General features: G+C 36.0%; 1 protein-coding gene across 1 annotated transcript in view; it reads left to right on the forward strand.

Moving 5' to 3' along the window:
• LOC121430281 (hyalin-like) overlaps positions 1-23883 on the forward strand; it is a 72041-nt gene extending 48158 nt beyond the window's left edge. The window contains exons 14-26 of the mRNA XM_041627558.1: positions 1710-1964; positions 2337-2588; positions 4028-4282; positions 5182-5436; positions 7120-7374; positions 9212-9463; positions 10839-11081; positions 11926-12042; positions 13173-13300; positions 16002-16206; positions 18767-18910; positions 23183-23313; positions 23743-23883. Coding sequence (XP_041483492.1) covers positions 1710-1964; positions 2337-2588; positions 4028-4282; positions 5182-5436; positions 7120-7374; positions 9212-9463; positions 10839-11081; positions 11926-12042; positions 13173-13300; positions 16002-16206; positions 18767-18910; positions 23183-23313; positions 23743-23883 — 2633 coding nt within the window. The remainder of the gene's footprint in view (positions 1-1709; positions 1965-2336; positions 2589-4027; positions 4283-5181; positions 5437-7119; positions 7375-9211; positions 9464-10838; positions 11082-11925; positions 12043-13172; positions 13301-16001; positions 16207-18766; positions 18911-23182; positions 23314-23742) is intronic.
• Positions 23884-24110: the final 227 nt, after the last annotated feature.

The raw sequence follows: 24110 nt of genomic DNA on the forward strand, positions 1-24110 counted from the left end.
AGGGTGTTTTTGGACTTCTCCAAGGCTTTTGATATCATTAATCATGAAATTTTATTCCACAAACTTAATCATTATGGAGTCAGGGGAATAGCCTTGGAGTGGTTCAGAAACACCTTACCAGTATGTTGAAACTTGTCGATTCCGCTGGCAATCTTAACAACTATTGTTAATAATGCAATGAAAACAATTTGTCTCTGTCGAAAATTTTATCTCCGACACAAAACTTGTTACTTGTGGGGTTCCGCAAGACTCTATTTTGGGCCCCCTACTTTTTCTTATATACATAAATGATTTTTGCAAGTCCTCCAATACTTTATCCTTCATCCTGTTTGCTGACGATTCTAATATTTTTTTCTCCCATAAAAAACCACGCCATTTGCTTGCCACCATTAATCACGAACTGGTACAGGTTTCTGAATGGATCAAAGCTAATAAACTATCACTGAATCTCCAAAAAAAAACCAACAAATGTTATGCTCCTTTGTAATATCATAGATGAACTTCCAGGTAATATCATTTTCGAAAATACTAATTTACAAAGAGTTGGCAGTAGTAAATTTCCTGGGGTAACTATTGATAATGATCTTTCTTGAAAAGAACACGTAGATCATATTTTTAAAATCATTTCGCGAAATATTAGTATCATAAACAAAGTAAAAATTTTCTTCCCCACTCATATACTATTCAATTTGTATTCAACTTTGATCCTGCCTCATTTAAACTATGGTTTAACAGCATGGGGGAATTGTGCTGACTGCCTCCTGAACAGAATCTTGCATTAATTTGCAGAAAAAGGCTATTCGTATTTAGATTTTCGTACACATACTAGCGAACTTTTCTATAAATATAATATTTTGAAAATTGGTGACTTGTATATATCGATACAAAGAAATTCGTGCGTTGTAGAAAGCAACCGCGTCGCCTTTGCGAGGACGCTCCATTCATATTAGTCGCCAGGAAAGGTTCTCTGTGAATAGCCAAGATGGTATTTTGGTGGTCAAAAAGCAAAAAGTAGGAAGTTAATGTATCTGAAATTCAAAATTCAAGATTTAATAAAAGACAAGATGCAAAAGTCATCTGACACCTTCTTTCACTGAGATTAAACATTGTGCCCATGCAAATTATTGCTTGAGTTAATCCCGTAGGCCTACTTAAAACTCGTTCTCTTCTAAATCTTTGAATTTTTCTCTCAATTTTCTCTTCATTCAATTAAGTACTTGCGAGAAACAATTATGACAAGTAATTGTACTTTATTAACCACTTTACCGGTAAAACTTCGGATGTACTTTCTCGAACTCATAACTCATTTTTGTGCGACCCCTTACTGGATTTACGGAAGGCAGGTCAAAAGCAATAAAAAAAACAAGTAAAAAACTCAAAGAGTTTCCTCCCATATATACGCATATATATATATGATTGATCCAATCAATCACAACTATGGAAAGCCAGCCACGCCAACATCTAGAATACATGTTTGTTTCAAAATGTTTTCTTGATATCATGTATGCTAATACACTATTGTCTTGACAATTTGATTTGCTTATTTTTGTTTATAAAAGAAGTTTGTGCAAACTTTTAGTACGAAAATTATGACAATAATGGATTTCCATATGGTTGAGATATCTCAACTCTTCGTAAGGCAGGGCCCAGATTTTCATTTGGTATATTCTCTACGTATGTTCAAAATATATATATATTTTCTTTTGCAGATATTGAGGAGCCGGTAATACAAAATTGCCCATCCTCCCAAAGCGTTCCCATGGAAACTGGTCAGAATTACGCTAAGGTATCCTGGATTGCACCAAATGAAATGGACAATTCTGATAACGTGACACTGACATTCAATGAGGAAGGCGACTGGAAAAATCCTGACAATTTTCCCGAAGGAATTATCTCTCTTTCATATACAGCTGAAGATATAGCTGGAAATAAAGCAACTTGCATGTTCACCATATCTGTGATTGGTAGGCGAATCTGATACATACTAAAGTCATTTTAAAATTTTATTACACTGGTCGGTGCTTATTATTCCATAGTAGTAGTAGTAGTAGTAGTAGTAGTAGTATAGTAACAATAATGATAAGATAATGATGATGATTGAAAAAAAATCCCAATTCTTTCATTTTGAAGACAACTGTCTTATTTACCCTTCCCGGCAGATGATTTGAGAGTGATTTGAGCTGATGCATGGAACCTCTAATATTAAGAATTTATATCACAATTGGCTTTCCATAGTTAGACCACAACTTTAGACCATGGTTCAATTAGGGCCAATATGTTTTAATGACAGAAGACACTGTGTCATATGTAATTACATTCTTTCATTTTCGGACCAGATAACGAAGAGCCTGTAATAAACGATTGCCCACTAACACAGTCTGTTAGCACGGATCCAGGCCAGGATTTCGCTACGGTTTCATGGGACGAACCTACCGTGATGGATAACTTGGATCAAAACATTAACCTCACATTCAATGGGAATGGGACAAATGGCGGCACCTTTCCACTGGGAATAACTCCCCTTTCTTATAGAGCGATTGATGCCAACGGAAACGTAGCAACATGCATGTTTTCAATTGTTGTCAGTGGTACGTTGTTCGTTTTTTTTTATGTTTACAAATTCTTGGAAAAGTTCGTGAAGATGATTCTATTTTTGTTTGTTTTTTTTATAAGAAAGCTCGTCTATGCATGGAATGATCAATTGAAAATGATAATATCAATGAAGCTTCCACTATCATTATTATATAGTATACAATTCAATTAGAATTGCACATTGCACAGTGTATTCATGTCACTGCCAAGGTTAAACTCTTCAAAAATAATGAAGCGTAACATTTTGTATTGATCCGTAAAGGGGACTCGAATGAACTGAAGGCTTCAAATAAACTTGATATTACTAAAAACTTTGTTTTTTTTATCTAGAAACGCGTACGACAACTTTTATTTTAATCGTTTTCAATGTACATGTAAATTCATTGCAATTTCATATTGAAACACCGTTCGATTTTCCCAGTCTCCAGCAAATTGATAGTGATTGATTTATATCAAACACACACCTTCCAAAGGAGATTTCCTGAACCAGTATTGCCTGATCATTATACCATTTGAAGTGTATTACATGTATGTAATAATGATTATAATTATCGATTTTGTTTATTTTTTATTATTTTGAGTACTTTTATTCTGTTTTGTGAAAAAGTGTCGAATTCAACAATTAAGCTGCAAACTTATGCTTTCAATAAAACCATAATCTGTAAAGTAAATGAAGGACGTGGCAATGATCTCAAATGAGTTCGAATAGAATCCAATAAAATTACTATCCCCGTGTATAAGGGGAAAATAGGGACTATGTACGAAATGTCTCTAGCTTAGAACATGTCAGTAATAGGGAGTTTTTGCAAATGCTACGAATTCTACAACATAGTAAATCTATCAATTACCCGTCATATTACGATGAACAGCCGAAAGGCCTTTGTCGAAAACTGGTGAACCGAGACAGCTGATCGTCGTAACCTTCTGAGCTGACAAAAAATGGAAAATATATATTTTATCCAAAGTCACGGACAACGTACATTGCTGTTTTGATTATCCGATTTTCGATAAGGGCTGCTTTGTCATGCAGAGCTTTTGATAATAGATTATCTACGTTCCAGATATTGTCTCCGTTTCAATTCAACTCGTCCTTGAAATCTATCGTGTTGTTTTCATTCATGTTATCTGATTATATGCTTATGGGGTCCTGTGTTACCGATTAATATCGTAATCGGTTCCATGACCTTTGCTCTGGCGACAATTGCTCAGCCCTAAATTTCACATACTAATCGAATGGTCAACTTTAACTCTTGGTACAACACTTTGCCCTACCTTAAACCTAACATAGAACCATATGGCAACCATAACCTTAACCTGCATCTTAGACGAAATTGAGACCGGAGCAATCGTCGCAGGAGAAAATGCCTTGTCGACTCTTAATCAGTTAGGATGATTCACTCGGTTAATGATCATCATGATTTTATCATCTTTTTAGATAATGAGGAACCAGTTATAGACGACTGCCCATCCTCTGTGACTGTTCCAACAAACAACGGACAGAATTACTCTACGGTGTCATGGACTTCACCAAAAGAAAAGGATAATTCAAACAATGTTACACTGACATTCAATGAGGTAGACCGCTGGAGCAATCCCGGTAACTTTTCCGAGGGGAGAACTCATCTTTCCTATACAGCTGAAGATGCGGCAGGAAATAGAGCTACCTGCATGTTCACCATAGCCGTTATAGGTACATTATTTGAATACTGGTTTTATCATGATTAACACGATTATACACCACTTCGTTCTTTAAATGTATGTCCTATACACGTCTTACCCAAAGTCATTCGTTCTATCCTTTAGCGATTGTTTCTGTGAAAGTGATTCTATTGTGACTCTAGAATGAATTCAATGTTCACTTTTTATATAAAATTTTGTTGTCTGTACTTTAATACATTCCTTCCCCGGTCTTCTTTATTTTAATAGAGTGCATATCGAAAGTAAAAATACACTTGGTCCCCTTATGTTCGTCTACATTGTGGGATTAATTTCTGGTACGTTTGCATTTAGTCTACGTGATCGTAGGAGGATGCTCGAAGAGTAATCGTAGTTTGTCGTATCGATCTCATTTAGATGGAGTACAAAGACCCTACGATATTTATACGAATTCATGATTATCATAGGGACTATGATTTTGGTAACATAGTTAAGCTCGGTGTGACAAATTTTTTAAAGATCCTGATATGATCGTTGCCTTAAATACATCGCAGGTGGCATCTTACGATCAGCGCAGGGTCGTCGTACCGTCAGCGAAGACTAAGATAACTTATCAAAAAGAATATAAACATGCAAATAACTACTGAGAACAGGTAAAGCTTTTTTCTCCACCCTTCCACTTCTCTGTCAACCACCCCTCTGTCCTAGCTACATGGCTGAAGATTTCTCAAGCAACAAAGCGACTTTCATGTTCACCATATCAATCATCTCTCCCCTCTCTCTTCATAATATGTGCACTAATGAGATATCAATTTATCTTAGATGTAGAATAAGACTTCCTTTCAGTATGTTTTATTTTTTTAAATAAATGGGTTGACTATTGATTTTGGGATTGAGCGTAGACTTGTTTTGTTGTTTGTAATTATTCTACAGATAAAGAGGAGCCAGTTATACGTAACTGCCCACCTTCGATGTCTGTACCCCTCGAAACAGGTCAGAATTACGCTACGGTGTCTTGGAAGGAACCGACTGCAATGGACAATTCTAATAATGTGATACTAACATTCAATGGAGCAGGCGCCTGGAATAATCCCGACAACTTTTCTGTAGGAATCACCCCTCTGTCCTATATGGCTGAAGATTTCTCAAGCAACAAAGCGACTTGCATGTTCACCATATCAGTCATTGGTATGCGAATATGTGAATATAATACAAACTGGATGTAAATCATAATATTGATAATCATAATGAATAAAATATTGAAAATTAAATGGTTTAGTAGGGAAATTTAATCACAGTCAAAGGCTGACTATACAATATCAATAATTATGACAAAATGGCATATGAAAGTAATGACATCACCGTTATTTGGTGAAATTCGAAAATAACGGAAAATATTACATATAGCCACAATATAATTGTTTGCAGATAAAGTAAGTACATGTAGGTAACTCCCTGCTTGAGTAAATTCAGAAACAGACATTCTAAACAATCGGTATTTCTTTAAAAAATTAAAAATAAGACAAAACTACTGTACTGGAACGAAAAGGACATATTACGTCAACAAATTGATTGAATCTACATAATGGATTTTTTTTATAAGATAATGCATGACAGAATTCAGACCTTTTAGTTTTTTTTCCCAGTTAAAAAAAAACGTTTAGAGCCGAATGAAATTATTTTACCCGCCCCCTGAATCGACCTACCACCCTCAAAGTCGCCAGTAACGTTCTCTGTGAATAGCCAAAATAAATTAGTAATGTGGTGTTTGGAATTGTCACCAAAATTAAAGAGTGGGAACATTTCAATGCTTGAGTGAACGAAGCACCTTACACCTTGTTATCTTTATATTTTTGAAACTCTATATGCTCTACATTCAATCAAGTACTTATGTGGGTTACTGTCAATCAGGGTTAGGCTCTATATCATTTTTAAGTGTAAAATGTGCCTTTTCAAGTTTATAACTCATTTTTGTGGGACCTATTGCCGGTTTGGGGGTGGCAGGTCATTTATTCCGAAAACTTTAAGGCCCGAATTCACAAAGGTGGTTTTGAAAACCCACGGTTGAGTCCATGGTTTATGCAGATTTCGTGTATAAATTACGCTTAATTTAGCGCGTATCGGGTGCGTGTATAAAACATGTCCAATGCTGATGCGCGCTTTTGTCACAGTGCGCCAAATTGACGCCTGTTACCATAGTTAGATACGCTATTTTATTCATGAGTCCACTCTTCAAACAGTGGACTCATGAATAAAATAGCGTATATAACCATGGTAACAGGCGTCACTTTGGCGCACTGTGACAAAAGCGCGCATCAGCATTGGACATGCTTTATACACGCGCCCGATACGCGCTAAATTAAGCGTAATTTATACAGAAAATCTACATAAACCATGGACTCAATCGTGGGTTTTCAAAACCACCTTTGTGAATTTGGGCCTATGAGTTTTCCCTTCTTTATACGCCGGATAAATAATGATTGGGCCCATCTTAAAAAGAGTTGCGATTGATCCGATCAACCACAACTATGGCAAGCCAGCTACGTCAACATCTACAATTATGTTTGTTTCCAAATGTTTTCTAGATATGAATGTATTATAATTATAGCTGGATTTATAAAGCGCCTTTTAACGCGCTGCTATTATTACTATTATTACTATTATTATATTAGGGCCTATTATATTATTATCATTACTTTGTGCAAAATTTTGGTAGGAAACTCATGAAAATTACGGAATTCCATATAGTTAAGTTTGATCGAATCACTCGCACCTCTTTGTAAGACGGGGCCCAGATTTCCATTTGGTATTTATCTACGTAACTATATTCAAAATACATTGTATTTGAAGCATGATTCTTTTTTTTGGCAGATACTGAGGAGCCAGTTATCCCAAACTGCCCATCCTCCCAGATTGTTCCGATGGAAACGGGTCAGAATTACGCTACGGTATCCTGGACTGCACCAAATGTAACGGACAATTCTGATAACGTGACACTGACATTCAATGAAGCCGACGCCTGGACAAATCCTGACAACTTCCCCGAAGGGATCACATCTCTTTCATACACAGCTGAAGATAAAGCAGGAAATAAAGCGACTTGCATGTTCACTGTATCAGTTATTGGTAAGCAAATCTTATACGTACTAAAATCATTCTTGAATTTCATTAATAATAATAAGAACAATAATGATAATAATTGCATCAATGAAATGAACATACACTGCGTCGGCAACTATCATGGTGATCATGAGGCAGTAAAGAAATGATCGAAATTTGGGGAAAGAAGGTTACATTTTATTGGAAAGCATGTCAAAAAAAGGTTTGCATGTCTGTTTTAAAATTGAAACTATATCAAATGAAAAAAAGAGGTATGGAGATAATACAAGTATATCAATGATAACCGTAGAAAGGGATTTGACTATTTTTTTTTATATATGTATACATCTGAAAGATATGGGGAAGGGGCTGGTCGAGACAATACTTGATGCAAGAAGTATCCCTTAATTCCATATTGACTGAAGGATGAACGGATATTTGCCAAGCATTAATGATAATGGCAACAACGATAATTACATTGAAAATAGTGATGATACCATTTATATTAGTAGTTCCAATTACGGCAAAGTATATATGGGAATAGAAATGATAACAATTATGATAATCCAAACCAGTCTGGTTGAAACCGTGAAATTGTCGGTTTTCAGTACTACAACATGCAGCAATGTATGTCTTTACTATTATCCTCCATATAGCCCCAAACCAACGTCATCATAAATTCAGGTCAATTTCGCAAAGTAGTGTATTAATTGTGAATCGCTAAAGACACAGATTTAAGTTGTATATATATATATATATATATATATATATATATATATATATATATATATATATAATCCGAGGTAGGATGGTTAAATCACCACGGCTACTGCCAGTTTCATGCTTAAAAACTATCATCAGGCCGTCGTCATCATCATCAGTAGCCGTGGTGATTTAACCATCCTACCTCGGATTATACCAGCTCCTTCATTGTAGAGCACTCTTCAGGATCCAGGGTCCTTTCTTGATTTTATATATATATATATATATATATATATATATATATATACATATATATATATATATATATATATATATATATATATATATATATATATATATATATATGCTATAGGCCAGCTATCGAAGAGTTAATACAGATTGTTCAAGTCAGTTGTTGATTTGTGCAACAAAAATGTCTTAGTGCGTACCCCCACCACTTTTTTGGTCGAGTGCCCCCCCCCGGGGTGCGTATGATACAACTCCCAAGAAAGTTCTGTGATCTGATTGGCCCAAATCGGATCACATGATATTCAGCGAATTGCACTATTGCATCCAAAATCCTGAACTCTGACGTCATACCAAAAGTCCTATAAACAACTTGTGTAAAAGGTTTGAACAGTATTTGTTAGAGTGACGGGTTTAAACATCGTCAGCTCGTGCTTAAAATTTCAAACACCGTTTTTTATAGTGAATAAAGCCAAGCCCCTCTTAAAAATGTTCGGCAACATACTGTCCACACAAAAATTGTTTAAAACTTTATCCAATTCTAGGTAGTTTTAACCCAATAATGTGTTCTTTGGGTGAAAACTACACAGTATTGGTTAAAAACTACCCAAAGTTGGATAATTTTTTTAAACCAATTGTTGTGTTGGTAGTATGGTGCCCATCTTTTTAAGAGTCTGGAATCACTTTCTTGACGAAGGAAATTTGTAAGCCATAGTTCGGAGCGCTCCCACGAACCTATCGTTTATGTTTCAAAGTGGGAAGACGAATACATTGGACCATATATAATCCATGTATTCTTTCATTTTGTTGTTTACAAGATAACTTTAGACCATAGGTCAATTAGGGCCTATAGGTTTCAACGTCAGAAGACACTGTGCCATATGTAATTACATTCTTTCATTTTCTTATTGATCAGATAACGAAGAGCCTGTAATAAACGATTGCCCACTTACACAGTCTGTTAGCACGGATCCAGGCCAGGATTTCGCTACGGTTTCATGGGACGAACCTACCGTGATGGATAACTTGGATCAAAACATTAACCTCACATTCAAGGGGAATGGGACAAATGGCGGCACCTTTCCACTGGGAATAACTCCCCTTTCTTATAAAGCGGTTGATGCCCATGAGAACGTAGCAACGTGCGTGTTTTCAATTGTTGTCAGTGGTATGTTGTTTTTTCTTAAGTTTACAAATTCTCTGAAAAGTTTGTGAAGATGATTTTATTTTTGTTCGCTATTGATAAGGAAGCTTGTCCATGCATGGAATTATTCGCTGAAAATTATAATACCAATGAAGCTTCCTCTATCATTATTATATAGTATACAATACAATTAAAATTCCATAGTGTATCCATGTCACCGACAAGGTTTACACGCTTAAAAACTAATGAAGCGAAACATTTTAATGAATTTATTAATGGGAGTCGAATGAATTGAGGTCATCAAATAACCTTGATATTACCAAAACAATACATATGTTTGTTTTTACTAAGAACTACTTAACAACTACTTTTATTTTCTTAATTGTTTTCAATGTACATGTAAATTCATTGTAATTTCATATTGAAACATCGTTCGATGTTTCCCAGTCTCCAGCAAAACTAATAGTGATTAATATAAAAAAGCATCATCCCATTGAGATTATCTGAACTAATATTACATTAGCATTATACGTTATATCATTTGAAATATATGTATGTAATAGTGATTCTAATTATCAATTTTGTCTTTGGTAATTTTGCTTATTTGTTATTATCCTGAGAACTTTTGTTCTTATTTATGAAAAAAGTGTCATAGGCAGTAGTCAAGCTGCATTCTAATGTCTTAAATGAATCTCAAATTTTTAAAAGTAAATGCCAGACAAGGTAATGATCTCAAAATGAGTTCAAACATAATCCAATAAAATGACAACCCTTGTGTTTCTATGTATCAGGAAACATAGGGCCTATGTGCCAAATGGCTATAGATTAAAATGTGTAATGGAAGAGAAATGGGCAAAATAAACACAGCACTTCGTCAAAATATCGGCTCTTTTTTCAGAAGAATATGAGTATACATTCTATTGTAGGCTTTATCATTTTGATCTCCATATTTTAGTAATGTTCAAAATTTTTGCTGTTAATTTTAGCTAACATATCACGATTTCAAAAAGTTAAGCTTAAGTGAATGTACTCCAGGGGCGGATCCAGTATTCTCCAAGGTGGCACATTTTCCCGAGGAAATTTTGACAGGCAAAACATAAGGTTTTCACCAAAAATTAAAGGTTATTTTGTCTATGAAAAATCTTACAAGCCCCAAAATAAAGGTCCTCACTTGTGTTTGAACGATGTATTACCCATAAAAAATATATGGTGTAACTTTCAAAGGGGAGGGGGGGGGATATTCACTATTGGCTATGGTTTTCATGGACCCGCCCCATATATATATATATATATATATATATATATATAGTGATAAGGCTTGATTTTGTAAAGACTTTCTCATGAATTTTTTTTATTGCAACTCCATTATTTCTACATTTAAATCATATTTTGTATTAAGATAATGAAGCCCCGGTCATCACCAATTGCCCGACCGCTCAGACTAAAACGTCAGAGGTTGGAGCTGAAACAGCAACAGTTCATTGGCCCGAGCCCATTGAATCTGATAATTCCGGAAATGTGACATTGGATTTAAGTCATGACAGCGGAGATTCATTCCCCATAGGCCAGACGGTGGTCACATACACAGCGCGAGATTTAAGTGGGAACGTGGCAACATGTACCTTCGTTATATTGGTAACGGGTAAGTGCATGAGAGAAAAAAGGGGGGCCTTTTACGATTTGAAGGGGGGTGTTTCACTAAGATTTAAGTCCGGTTTAGAGTCGCACTCAAATTCAAGTGGCGTGTGGTAAATAACACATCACCGCATTGGTCAAATCATGCACAGAGAATGCGCGCCACTTAGTATCCATCAATGAGATAGCGCGTTTATTACGCGCGTGTCCGCCTTCGGCAAGACTTCAAGTTACACTTATATCTTTATAACCCCCCCCCCCCCCGATTTCTATTAAGTTGAACAATTTGCGAACATCTTTTGGTAACTTTCTGTTGAAAGCATACTGGGAAAGGATATGATTTGAATAAAGAGGAAATAAGGTTTTTTAAAAAAGGGAAAATTGCTACACATAGTGAATTGTGAATTATAGCATTAAACGATGACGCTATCCATCATGAATATCCAATGAATATTCCCGTTTTTTACCTATACATTATCTTTTATTATGATGAAATCTTATAAATTATTACATTTTATTCCTTTTCCACACATATCTCCAAAGAAGCATATCATCTACAGGCCTACCAATACAACATCCACAATATACGCTCTTATTGAGGTTTCAAACATGGATAGATATTTCAGTCACATGTTACCATAAATTTAATATACAAATAACGAATGGGAATGAGTGTGATTATCCAAGACTTTGCATAAGGTGAAAAATAGATGCTCTATTTTCAACTAGGCGTAGCCGAGCTGAATAGAATGTCTCCTTCTTTCGCCGAATGCGAAATGTTGCAGTATTGCGCGAATATACGATATTATTTTCATCAATCTCGTTTGACTTAATTACTGTATCTCGCCTAGCTCCACCTGGGTGTATAAACGATGGTGAATGCGGAGAAGCAGAAACCTGTGTGCAGAGTGAATGCCAATGCGCAACCGGCTTCATTCGACTCAACGGTGCCAACAGTACTTGTACAGGTGAGATGTAATTTTTTTTCAAGCATCCCCCGTTTCCTTTCAAGGCCTCCATCAATTTCACGTAACCTTATATATATTTATGTACGTGTGCGTGTATACAATTATAATAATAAAATGATGATATAGGATGACTTCCATGGCGAAGTGTTTTATGGTGATGTTTTGTTGTTACTTAATATCACATGAAATTTACTCAAATTACGGCACAAATTTTGCGTGTGAAAGGCTTGAATTGTAAGACATCTGTGGGGAGCGGGGCTTACATGACCGTTTAAGCACTTTCGTAGATAATTCATTTGTTCTGTACTCACATACCGACTTCACTCGGAAATTCGAAGTCAAATCAAAGTTTTCGAGTGAGCGGGTGAAGGTCCGATGATTCTAAAGACAAATTGCAATCATCATTACAAGAGTCACGTGTGAAAAGGCCCTACATTTTAACGAATGCAATTTTTAAAAAGATTTAAGCAGTTGTTGAATTCGAGGAGGAAGAGTTGAATAATGAAATTGCCTCTGGAGTCCTGCTAGGAAACCTATTAATTAAACTTGGCTTGAACCCACACACATATGGATTGTTTCAGTGAACCCCAAAACAGCAATATATGTGTGTGTGTGTGTGTATACATGTATATATATGTATATATATATATATATATATATATATATTCAATCATATTTTGCATTTAGTACTATCAATCTCAGCTTATGTTTGTGAATTTTTTCATAATTATCATTACCATAATCACTATTTTATTCAATGTCTTCTATAGGTTTGTATCATTACATTATCATTGTAATCTTCAGTAGAGAGATAATTATTTCATTTTTTTAAAATTAGTATCATTGTCAATGATATAAATTTCCCCATCAGTAGAATAATTCAGAATTAGACTCCAGATCTTTTAGTTAATATCTAAACATTTTCATTTTAATTTCTTATTTTGTTTCCCATCAGTTCAGGAACTCTTACAGCGCAGACGAAAGTGTGTATTACTTTATCATTGCATAACATTTCTATTATTATTATCATTGTTGTTATTGTTATCATTATCTTTATCATTGTTAATATTGTTATTATGAACGCAGTTATAAATGCTCCCATTAACATTGTTTGAAATTTTCTTTCGCAGCTGTGAACATGTATTCAATACAAGTAACGGCCCTCGCGGAGAACGACGTCGAGTATCAATTCTCGGCCGAGTTGAATGACCCCAATTCTCCCGCTTTCCAAGAAGTCGCCAATTCCTTCATAGTCGTGGTATGTCTAGACCTATTTGCGTCTTTTCCTCTGTGTCTTTCTTTCTCTATCTTTTCACTCCTTTATTTTCTATTTTTACACGGGCAAGTTCCCCCAGATTTTCGCAAAATATGCCGGCACTAATATACCTAGTATCTTGGCTACTTTTTAGTGATCTGACCCAATCAGACCAAAAAATAATAACTGAAGACATACCGATACAGATGCTAGGCCAATAGAGTATGATAGGGCAACATCAATAGTCAGTTTGTGTCGTTATGGGATTGTCTCTGTGTGCGCCCTCATGCGTATGTGTGTGTGTATGTGTGTGTGTGTGTGTGTGTGCAGGGGTTGGCGGGTCCAGCTTTTGCGACTTTAGCGAAACACCAAGAGAAATTAAGCGTTTGACGATGTACAATAAATAAGTAAGATGGAAAGTAAGGCAACAACTTGCCAGGAATACATGCTTTTAAAAAATATGGCAAATTTCTTGCAGCTTGCTGCAGGAATTCAGGATTCATTGACTGTGAAATAATCTCTCGAAAAGCTGTGCGCACCGGAATCGGTTGAGTAGCTCACCCGGGGTTATATAGGAGCGCCTTGAGCACCTAACAAGGTGGATACGTTGCGCTATGCAAATCCTATATTATTTTATTATTATTATTTAAAAACAATGCCTTTTTTACAATCTTATCAACAAAGTTCCTTAATATCCGTTCAGAATCGTTATCAGGGTCTTTTTCTAAATTGCATTCCTGTTCAGGTATCGGTTATTATATCGTTTTGTCCTTGAGGGCCCTGAGATTTAAAAAAGAAATCATATGTGCAATATTTACAAAGAATACATCAAAATTGCGTACAGTATAACTAAGAAACCAGATTGATGATATCAATATTAGTTATATCAATGATATAATTAACATTTAAATTCAATCAAATAAATGACAAAACTGAATAAAAAGAATAAAGGGTACTGTGTGTTGTACTGTCCCTGAAATAATATAATCCAATAAAACCATACGAAAGGCTCCACTTTCTGAAGAGAAAAATGCTGCTAAATCATTTGTGGTCGATTTTAAATAAGTCAACAAGCAGCTGATAAATTTCTCAGTGGTCTAATACCACATACCTTTGGGCTAATCCCTTGTAAGTATGATGTTTAGATTACTGTTTGATATATAATATGCACCGTCTAAGCCCCATTATGCCTAATTCTCATTTGGTCTAAAGCCAAGTTCAATTTCCACTTCGCCTGATTCTCTAACATTGTCACTTAAAGATTTTAAACAGTTCGGCTGCTCTTGAAATTCCGTACATTAAAGGTTAGACTGTGGTCAAGGACAAATCCCAAGCATTATCAAATAAGATTGAATTCTAAATATATTGAAAACTTTAATCCATATTTAGATTGGTCCCTGATCGCAGTATATTTCAATCTAAGGAATTTCGAGAGTAACCGAAATAGATCCATGATATAATAAAAATTGGTAGAGCCCATCTACACAGTAGAGAAAATGGATGACCTGCTAGATGGAAATGTAAAAGACTTAACCAAATGGGTAGTAGTAGACGAACAGGTTGTAGAAGAAGTACAGTAGACGTCAAAAGTGAAGGGCCACCCTCAGATTTCAAATAAAATCATACAAAGCACTACATTCTGCATTCATTCAAATGCGTTCATACTGAATGGCAATGGCAACTCTGTCACATCATACAAGCATGTTTACAGCCTGTTTTGAATGAATTTCATATTATATTCAAATTGTATGAATGCATGCCATTAAACTTTGAAGGCGTGCATAAGATTTGTATATGTTTAAAACAACGGTTTTTTATAATTAGTTTATTGTGGGTTTCTCTGACAAAGCAACCAATAATATATGCAAACTGGATTTTAGTAGAAGCTTAGCAGTGATCGTACAACAAATTTTCACGATTGGTTGCATTTACTACAATGTACAATCGTAAAAATCAAGCAACAATCCATAGCTGTGCTTTGTGTTATGGAACCCTGGGCGGATAAAAGTGGATAGAGGTAGAAGAGAAATGGAGAGGCGAGAAAGTGGTAGATAGAAAGTAAAGAGTAAAGTATCTTTCGGAAATTATGTAAACCAAAAAGAGTGGAAAGCTTGAGAAATAGGCAGGATTAGAGCTAGGAGGAGGCTGGTTGAGTTGGAGGGATGAGTAAAGATTGAGTAGATGAGAGTAAGCTGGCTTGAGTTAGAGAGAGGAGCAAAGGCGGGAGTAAGGATTCAATGTTTCAGGCAGGTTGATTGTCCGATTGACAGGTTGACTCTCTGCAGGTTGACATATTATTTGTTGCTCTATCACATAATCCTCTGAAAACCTTAGGGTTTGTAAAAAAAAATGCTTTAAATATAAATGTAATGCATACCTTTCAACTTGAAAGGTATACGTAAAATATGGATATGTTTTTTTTTAACCCGACTGGGATTTGACTGAAGTGCTATCAAAACTGTTTATGTCATTTGACGGTATTGAGATAGCCCATAAGTATTAATACATTTGAATGAATGCAGAATGTAGTGTTTTGTATTATTTTCTATCAAATCTGAGGGTGGCCCCAAACTTTTGGTCTGTTCTATAGGACTAGACCATGTGGATGGGACGAAAAATTGAAACTCGACAAAGCGGGACCAGTCACAAATCTACCTAAACGGTTATGTATTTCTCATTTCTTGTTGCCATGGTTACTCTGTAGATGATGGAAAACACCCAGAACATTTATGATATTCAAGTCAATCAGATTATGAGCGGGAGTCTCATTTTTTTAGCCGACGTCACCACCGAGCCTTCTACAACGATGTCTCAACTTGAACAAGACATTCAGAATGCCATTCAAACTGGATCTGCAACGGCAGGGCCCACCACCATATTTTTTGTTCCCAACAACACAGTCATATCTGGTAAGTTTTTACCTTTTTGGGTAAAATTGTAAGAATGGTGGCTTATAATTCTTTGTAATGGGCATGTCCTCCGTTTCTAGAAGGGTTCTTTTTAATTAGTAGGTATTGACTAAAAAACCAAAAATAGAACCAGGTGCCATTACTAATTCAAACAATATCATTCACCTTTCTTACGATAGTCCATTCTTCTATATACACTTAATAAATTGATATTTCAAGGTTTACTCAATCCCGTTTCGACTCTTCTCATTATATTTTAGTACATTTTCTTTATTTTATATTTTATTTATGATAAATGGCTAGTTTCATCCAATGAGTTAACGATATACAGTCCCAGTTTATTGGTGGACATCTCCGTCCCCAGCTAAAAATTTTGGCCCGCATTCTGATAGCCTGGTTTGAATTAACCCGAGTCAAGTGTAGTAATAAACCGCCATATTTAAACCTAGATTTAAGTTTCGTATTCCAATAACAAGGTTTGAGTACACCCTGGTCTAAGTGTGATAATCCTCAAAAAGATCAACTCGTGCAGGGAGATGCTTCAGCCTGGCTTAAATCCAACAAATCATGGCCAACAAATTTATGCCTATATTGCATTTCGAGCTACTTATTTATTTCAATTTTTTGGCTTTTTCAGAAATTGCCATGGTAACAGTATTTTATGGCCAAAATTTTGCCGTTTAAATATTTCATAAGTTTTCTATCAATTCTCCTGAAAGTTGCCTCATACATTGGTTTTTAGGAAAAGAAGGGCAAGACACATTTTTGCATGTGTCAAAAATTGTGTTGCCATAGTAACAACATATTATATAACGAAAATTAGGTGAAAATCTTGTACTTCGAACTCCCTCATCTGTTTTCAACCAATGCATATGAAATTTAGCGAACACGATGGTTTTGAGGTGAAGATCTGCAAGACATATATTTGTGTGTGTTAGAAACTGTGTTGCCATCGGAACAACATATGAAATAAAGAAATGTCTAAACAGCATCTTTTGAATTGAAGTACTTCTTCATTTCATGACATAGGCCTATGCTCATTAAATTTAGAACACATAAGTTTTGAGCTAAAATAATCTGCGAGACACATTTTGTCATTTATCACATATTTGTTTGTATGGTAACAACACATTATGCCCCCCCCCCCTCCCCCCCAAAAAAAAAAGGGGGGATACTCAGTATTAGCCAAAGTTTCGGCCATAGCTCAAGATAGTTGTCACAAATATTCAGACTTGGGGGTAAAGACATGCAAGACCTATTCAATATTTTGGAAACTGCATTATCGTGGTAACTAATAATGTAATGATGATAATGAAAGAAGTGTACATGTATTTGCAACTTTTTCATTAATTCTGGCACAAACCCTTTGTTTCCTTAGTCTATTCAACTAATTGATAGTGAATTACGTCGGCCATGGCCTGCCCCCCCCCCCAAAAAAAAAAAACGCCTAGATAAATGGTTTTCATGTTTCAAACAAACGACAGAAGAAAACAAAAGGGTCAAAACTCCTAAGCATGAGTCTTAAATTCAATTATTTTAAATGAGGATTAGGAAAAGGCGGGGTAGTTGTGAAACTTTTTGCATTTTGCTTGTTAGAATTGATATGAGTAATAATGTAGAAATAAGTAACTTTCCTTTAAATCTTATTCTTGGGAAATATTTTTCACCTATATAACTTTCTACCCCCACACTGAGAGTCATCATGACCTTTAAAAAAAACGATGTCAAATGGCTCAACTTGCCCCATCTTTGGGGTAAGTTATACCACCTTCTTGGGTAAGTTAAGCCACAAAACTATGTGCAAAATGAATCCGGGAAGAACCAGCATGTCATTTTTAAATGTAAAGTCTTTTTAGTTGCTAATTCTCTATAAATACAACATCCTCTAAAAGTAAAAGAACTGTCAAGTGAATTTGTTCCTTTCTGTCTGCATACCAATGTTTTTTAAGGGATTTTTTATTATTATACATTACCATATAAGAATTGCCTTGGCTCAACTTGACCCATGTTAGCTGGCTCAATTACCCCAGACCGAACTTAATGCGATATTTTCATATCCACACATTTGATATGCATCCATCATTTAAAAGACTATGACAGAATGAGAATCCATACGTGTACTAACAATATTGTTCTTATTTCGGGTAAGGGTTATGTAATGGGCCGTCAATATATGACACCACAATGTCTGACTCATTCATTATTGGCCTGGGGTGGTGGGTCAACTTGCCCCTATGTTCGACTTACCCCTACCTTCCTTTATACATGGACAGGCATAACTTTCAAAACTAAACAGCATTTATCTGGTAACATGAAACGTCACATGCATGAAAGAGTCTAGACTTATCGGGCTAACTTGGTAAAATCTGTATTTCAATAAGACATTTAATATTGTCGAATTTGAATTCGTTTTGCTGGACACTAAAAAACTGAACATTTTATAAAAGACTTTAGGAAATTTCAAGAAACTGCAATATGATGGGCTCCATATGCAGCGGAGTAGCCTACCTTTATGGAGAAAAGGGATAAAAAATGTTTTCATTATTGCGATATTCATTAGATATCAATGAATGTGCTAGCTCCACAACCAACGATTGTTCGCCAAATGCCGACTGCACCAACATGGATGGGTCTTACACCTGCACCTGTCACTATGGTCACACTGATTCATCACCGACTGGAGTTGGTCCCGGTAGAGTATGTGGTAAGATAAAGAAACTCGTTCATTTATCATCACACTTGCCCATTCACTCTATCAAATACTTCCGCTCTCACTCACTCTCTCATCCTAACTCGAACCTTTCCTCTCAATCACTCACCTTTACCATGCACATTCACTCTCACTCACCCATATTCAAACTCATCCACATACATTTCCTCTCCGCTCTGTCCTTACCTCAATTTATCTCAACTACCAACACTCACACACACTCAATCATTCATAATTACTCTCACCATAGACCTATATACTCGCCATCATTCAAACTAATTCTCATTCACGAACAGGGTCGTTGTCTCTCACCAACCTCACACTCACACTCATTTACGTACACCCCCTCTCACCTGTTGCACTCACATTCTCACTCGCCTACGCTCACTTGCCCTTCCACTCATTATCACAATTACCCACACTCAGATCCACGCATAGGTAATCTCTCACTCACTCTCACACATCCTTGGATTCTCACTCGCCCTCACAATAATTCTCAAAAAGCACTCTGAAAAACCATTTACACACACTTATTATCAATATCACTGACCCTTTCACTTTCATACACTCGCCCTCACACTCATTCACCCTCATTCTCACTCGCCCTAACACTCATTCTGTCACCACTTACGCTCATGCATGCACACTTACTCTCCCACTTATTCTCGCTCACTCTTCCTTTCTCACACTTATTAATGCACTCCCACTTTACTCTCTCTAGCCCTCACTTGCACTCCTGCATTTGCCAAATTGATCAGAACCAATTCACGCACATTCTCTCAATTTTTTCAATGTTTTTAGTAAGGATTTCATCCAAAATGAATTACATAAACTTGTGCTAAATAAATACAACATTTACAAATCTTCGTTTTTGTCAACAACAACCTACAAAATATATACAAACCAATAAAGCAAATGAAGATTAAATAAAATGCCTAAAGATATACTAGAAAACTAAGAAAAGTAAACTTAGCACCGACCCCCTATATAGACCTATCAATGTGATAAGTAATATTTTTCCCATAATTACCCTCTCACTATTCACTTACACTTATTATCTCACTGATTTTCGCTCTAACTTAATCACCCACACAAATTAACACTTATTCAAGAAATTGATCCACAATGTGCTGCACTCAACCCAGGTGAGGTAAATGTGTACCTGGCAGGAATTTATTCCTTGAAACGCAGCGTGCGTAACAGCTGCAATGCTAAAGCCAGGGTAATTATGCTGCATATACTGTAGATCGCTTAGAGGCTTCTGACAAAGTAAGTATTCAGCGCTATATAAGCAAATATAATTATAATTATTATTATTCACATATTTCATCCACTTTCACTCTTAGGTCACACTTTTACTCTCGTAAATTCTCACCTGCCTCACACAATTACATCCAGTCAGTGGGTTTTTGCAATAGCAACGGGAACGAAATCTACAACACAGAAAATATATTGAAATTGCCCGTCTAATCACAGTGCAGTTGAGTGGTCTTTGTCGATAATTCGTGAACCGGGACAGCTTATGGTCGTAAGATTCTAAGCTAACGAAAAATTTCAAATATGTCGTTGGCCTGATACCAGGACAAATATGCAGTTTTGACTCACCAATTTTCGACAAAGACTGCTTTATCATGAAGGGCTTTTGACAATAGATTTTTCTATGTTGTAGAATCCGCTCCGTTTGGATTGCAAAACTCCCTATTCGCACTTACCATCGCAGTCACTTCCACTCTTTGACTCGCTGGAGTCTATCCCCTTTGACTCCACTTTCTCAGTGAGCTCCATTAATTCGTTTTTGTCTCACCTGCGAAGCAGAGTGAGACTATAGGCGCCGCTTTTCCGACGGCGGCGGCGGCGTCAACATCAAATCTTAACCTGAGGTTAAGTTTTTGAAATGACGTCATAACTTAGAAAGTATATGGACCTAGTTAATAAAACTTGGCCATAAGGTTAATCAAGTATTACTAAACATCCTATTAGAGTTTCATGTCACATGACCAAGGTCAAAGGTCATTTAGGGTCAATGAACTTTGGCCGAATTGGGGATATCTGTTGAATTCCCATCATAACTTTGAAAGTTTATGGATCTGATTCATGAAACTTGGACATAATAGTAATCAAGCATCACTGAACATTTTGTGCAAGTTTCAGGTCTAATGATTAAGGTCAAAGGTCATTTAGGGTCAATGAACTTTGGCCGAATCGGGGGTGTCTGTTGAATTACCATCATAACTTTGAAAGTTTATTGGTCTAGTTCATTAAACTTGGACATTAGAGTAATCAAGTATCACTGAACATCCTGTGCGCGTTTCAGGTCACATGACCAAGGTCAAAGGTCAATGAACTTTCTCCGAATTGGATGTATCTGTTGAATTACCATCATAACTTTGAAAATCAAGTATCACTGAACATCCTGTGCGAGTTTCAGGTCACATGATCAAGGTCAAAGGTCATGTAAGGTCAGTGAACTTTGGCCATGTTGGGTTTTTTTTGTTGAATAACCATCATATCTCTGTAAGTTTATTGGTCTAGTTCATAAAAAGTGGACATAAGAGTAACCATGTATCACTGAACATCTTGTGCGAGTTAGAGTAGTATTCAAAGTCAGCACTGCTGCTATATTGAACCGCGTGATGCAGGTGAGACGGCCAGAGGCATTCCACTTGTTTGTTATTTAATTCATTACTATGATTCTAGAATTTTTACTAGAATTCACCACTACATTATATAATTGCAATTGACACTATTAATAGGCATTGATTTGTTTTCAGGTCACTTCTGTTTTCAAATCCGTTGAACAGGCACCTCAATATCTAAAAGATTGCTTTACCCTATGCTCCCCTAGCAGAAATGTATGAGGCACCATTGAACAACTTTATCTCAAGTACAAAATCACACGGAAACTGGCTGAGGATAGGACTTTAACTGTAACTGCTTCATAATATTGGAATATTTAGACAATCACCATCTGTCTCTCATTCAAAATGGACTTAAAGACATTTATTTTGTACAATACAGAGTGCTAGGACTGCAAAATGTATATTTTACTTTGGCATATTCATTTTTCTTGTTGTAAGCGCTTTGGGCCATTTTGGGAAAAGCGCAGTGTAATACTATTTCAACTAATGATAATAATTTTAGAATAGCAATAACAGTAATAATATATTATTATGAAAATTATACAAATATATGCTTCATAAAGCTGTTCGTAAGTTAAGAATGACTTTAAGAACGACTGGTGAATCTTTCTTCCGCGCAAAACCAATGAACAATGGTGAATGCTATTTACCGAAAGAAAGGATCACCAGTTGTTCTTAAAGTCGTTCTGAACTTATCTTAATCAAAGATAAATAACCCGCTGCCCTGACTAACCTACTTTTCTTGAAGCCACGCACTCGAAGCGCTTAACGCGTATTAGTGCCTACACCGTGATGATCTGTGACGTCAATGATGGAATAGTGCACTATTCTATCCGTGACGTCACGGAATAGAAAATTTGATATCCTACATAGATTGAATCCTGTATAGTGATTGGTTCAAATAGCATCATGTGACGAAATATATTTCAACTATCTGTTGTGTGGCGTCAGACCTCGATATTTATTTTCGCTATAATAATATTCTGATGTCATTATTTCAGAAAGCTTGATATTTAGCTAAATTCTCGGGCGCACCGGCCAGCGAGTTCTCTCTCCCGGGCAAGTCCCATGATGCGTCGGCGCAGGCACTAATCTGCGTTCCGTTGAGCGCCATGGCTCAGAGAAAAGTAGGTAATTCAACACAAGTAGGCCTAACCGGACTTTGCAAGCGCAGCGCATAAATTTGGGTTATAAATTACTAAAAGTAGGCTATAAAACAAATATATCAGGCGTTTCATTAGAAAGCATAGTGGAAATTATTAATCCTCGGTTGGACTGGCAAATATACTATTTTCACTATTACTACTATGTACTATTATACATAGTAATTGCTAGACCATCTACGGATGAATAATTCCACTACACTTTCTCAAAGCCTGATATATTTGTTTATTATTCAGTGGGCGTTCATTTTCAACATCGTCGCAAAATAGTGAAAAATATCTTTGATCGCATAATGCTAGTTAAATCAGCACACAGAATTTAATATAAGTAGGATATAATGAATACATTATTATTGTTATTATTATCATTATTGATATTACTGTTTTTATTGTTATCGTTATAATTATTATTATTATCATCATCATCATTATCATTACTTTGGGAAGATTTATTTTATTTTCAGAATTCACTTCCGCTGGTAGCGTGCTGGGTGTGGGCGGATTGGTTGGGCTTGCTGTGGGAGCCTGTGTTCTTGTTGTCGTATTTTTCTTATGCTGTCTCATTGCTATAAGAAGAACGAACTTCAAAGAGGAAGTAAGTATATTTATCAATTAAAGGAAGTGTTTATCTATTGTTATGCCTATTATTTAACACTCAATGATTGCAGTTTTAATTAACGCAATTAATGAAAATTAATCTCAATTAGATTAGGTTTTATGCCTTAAACCTCATCCATTTCAACATAATATCTTTATGATGAATGTCTCTTACATTTTAGCCAACACTAATCTAAGTATGTTTCAGTTTGATTAAATATGGCTGTGTTTTGTATTAATCTTGCTGATAAAACAGCTCTGTAGTATTCTAGCTGCCTTGTTTAAAGGCGATTTTTTTCTCTCTCTTTATGTTCTTCTCCTACCTTAAAAAAATAAAAATAGGAAAGTTAGCCATACAGGTATCAATATCGGAAGATGGCAATTGTTATCACCTCACTGATATTATCTCACTGTTTCTAATACGTAGGCGTTGAGGAGAGATGACCCAGTTCGTCTATCGTCATTTAGTCCAAGACGCGAAGGTGGTGTCTTTCGGCATAATAGCGACAAGGGCAATTTCTTCCGCCCCTACATAGCCCCAGGTAACTCCCGGTCGGAATACATGTGATGATAAAGTGTCGTGCTCGTCTTAAATAATTCTTTAAAGGTTTCATGACTTGAAAAATGTCACCATGAGAGAAAGTGTTAAGTGTGAAGTCCGACCTCGTTATATTTTTACTATGCAGATATTCTGACGTCATAAGTAAACAGTTAAATGATTCAATCGTAAGGTAAAAGTAAGTCTCCAAGCAGTGGCTCCCGTGATTCATGGCAAGGGGGGGGGGGGGGCGGCTG

Source organism: Lytechinus variegatus, chromosome 16 (assembly GCF_018143015.1).
Source record: "Lytechinus variegatus isolate NC3 chromosome 16, Lvar_3.0, whole genome shotgun sequence".
Classification (NCBI taxonomy): domain Eukaryota; kingdom Metazoa; phylum Echinodermata; class Echinoidea; order Temnopleuroida; family Toxopneustidae; genus Lytechinus; species Lytechinus variegatus.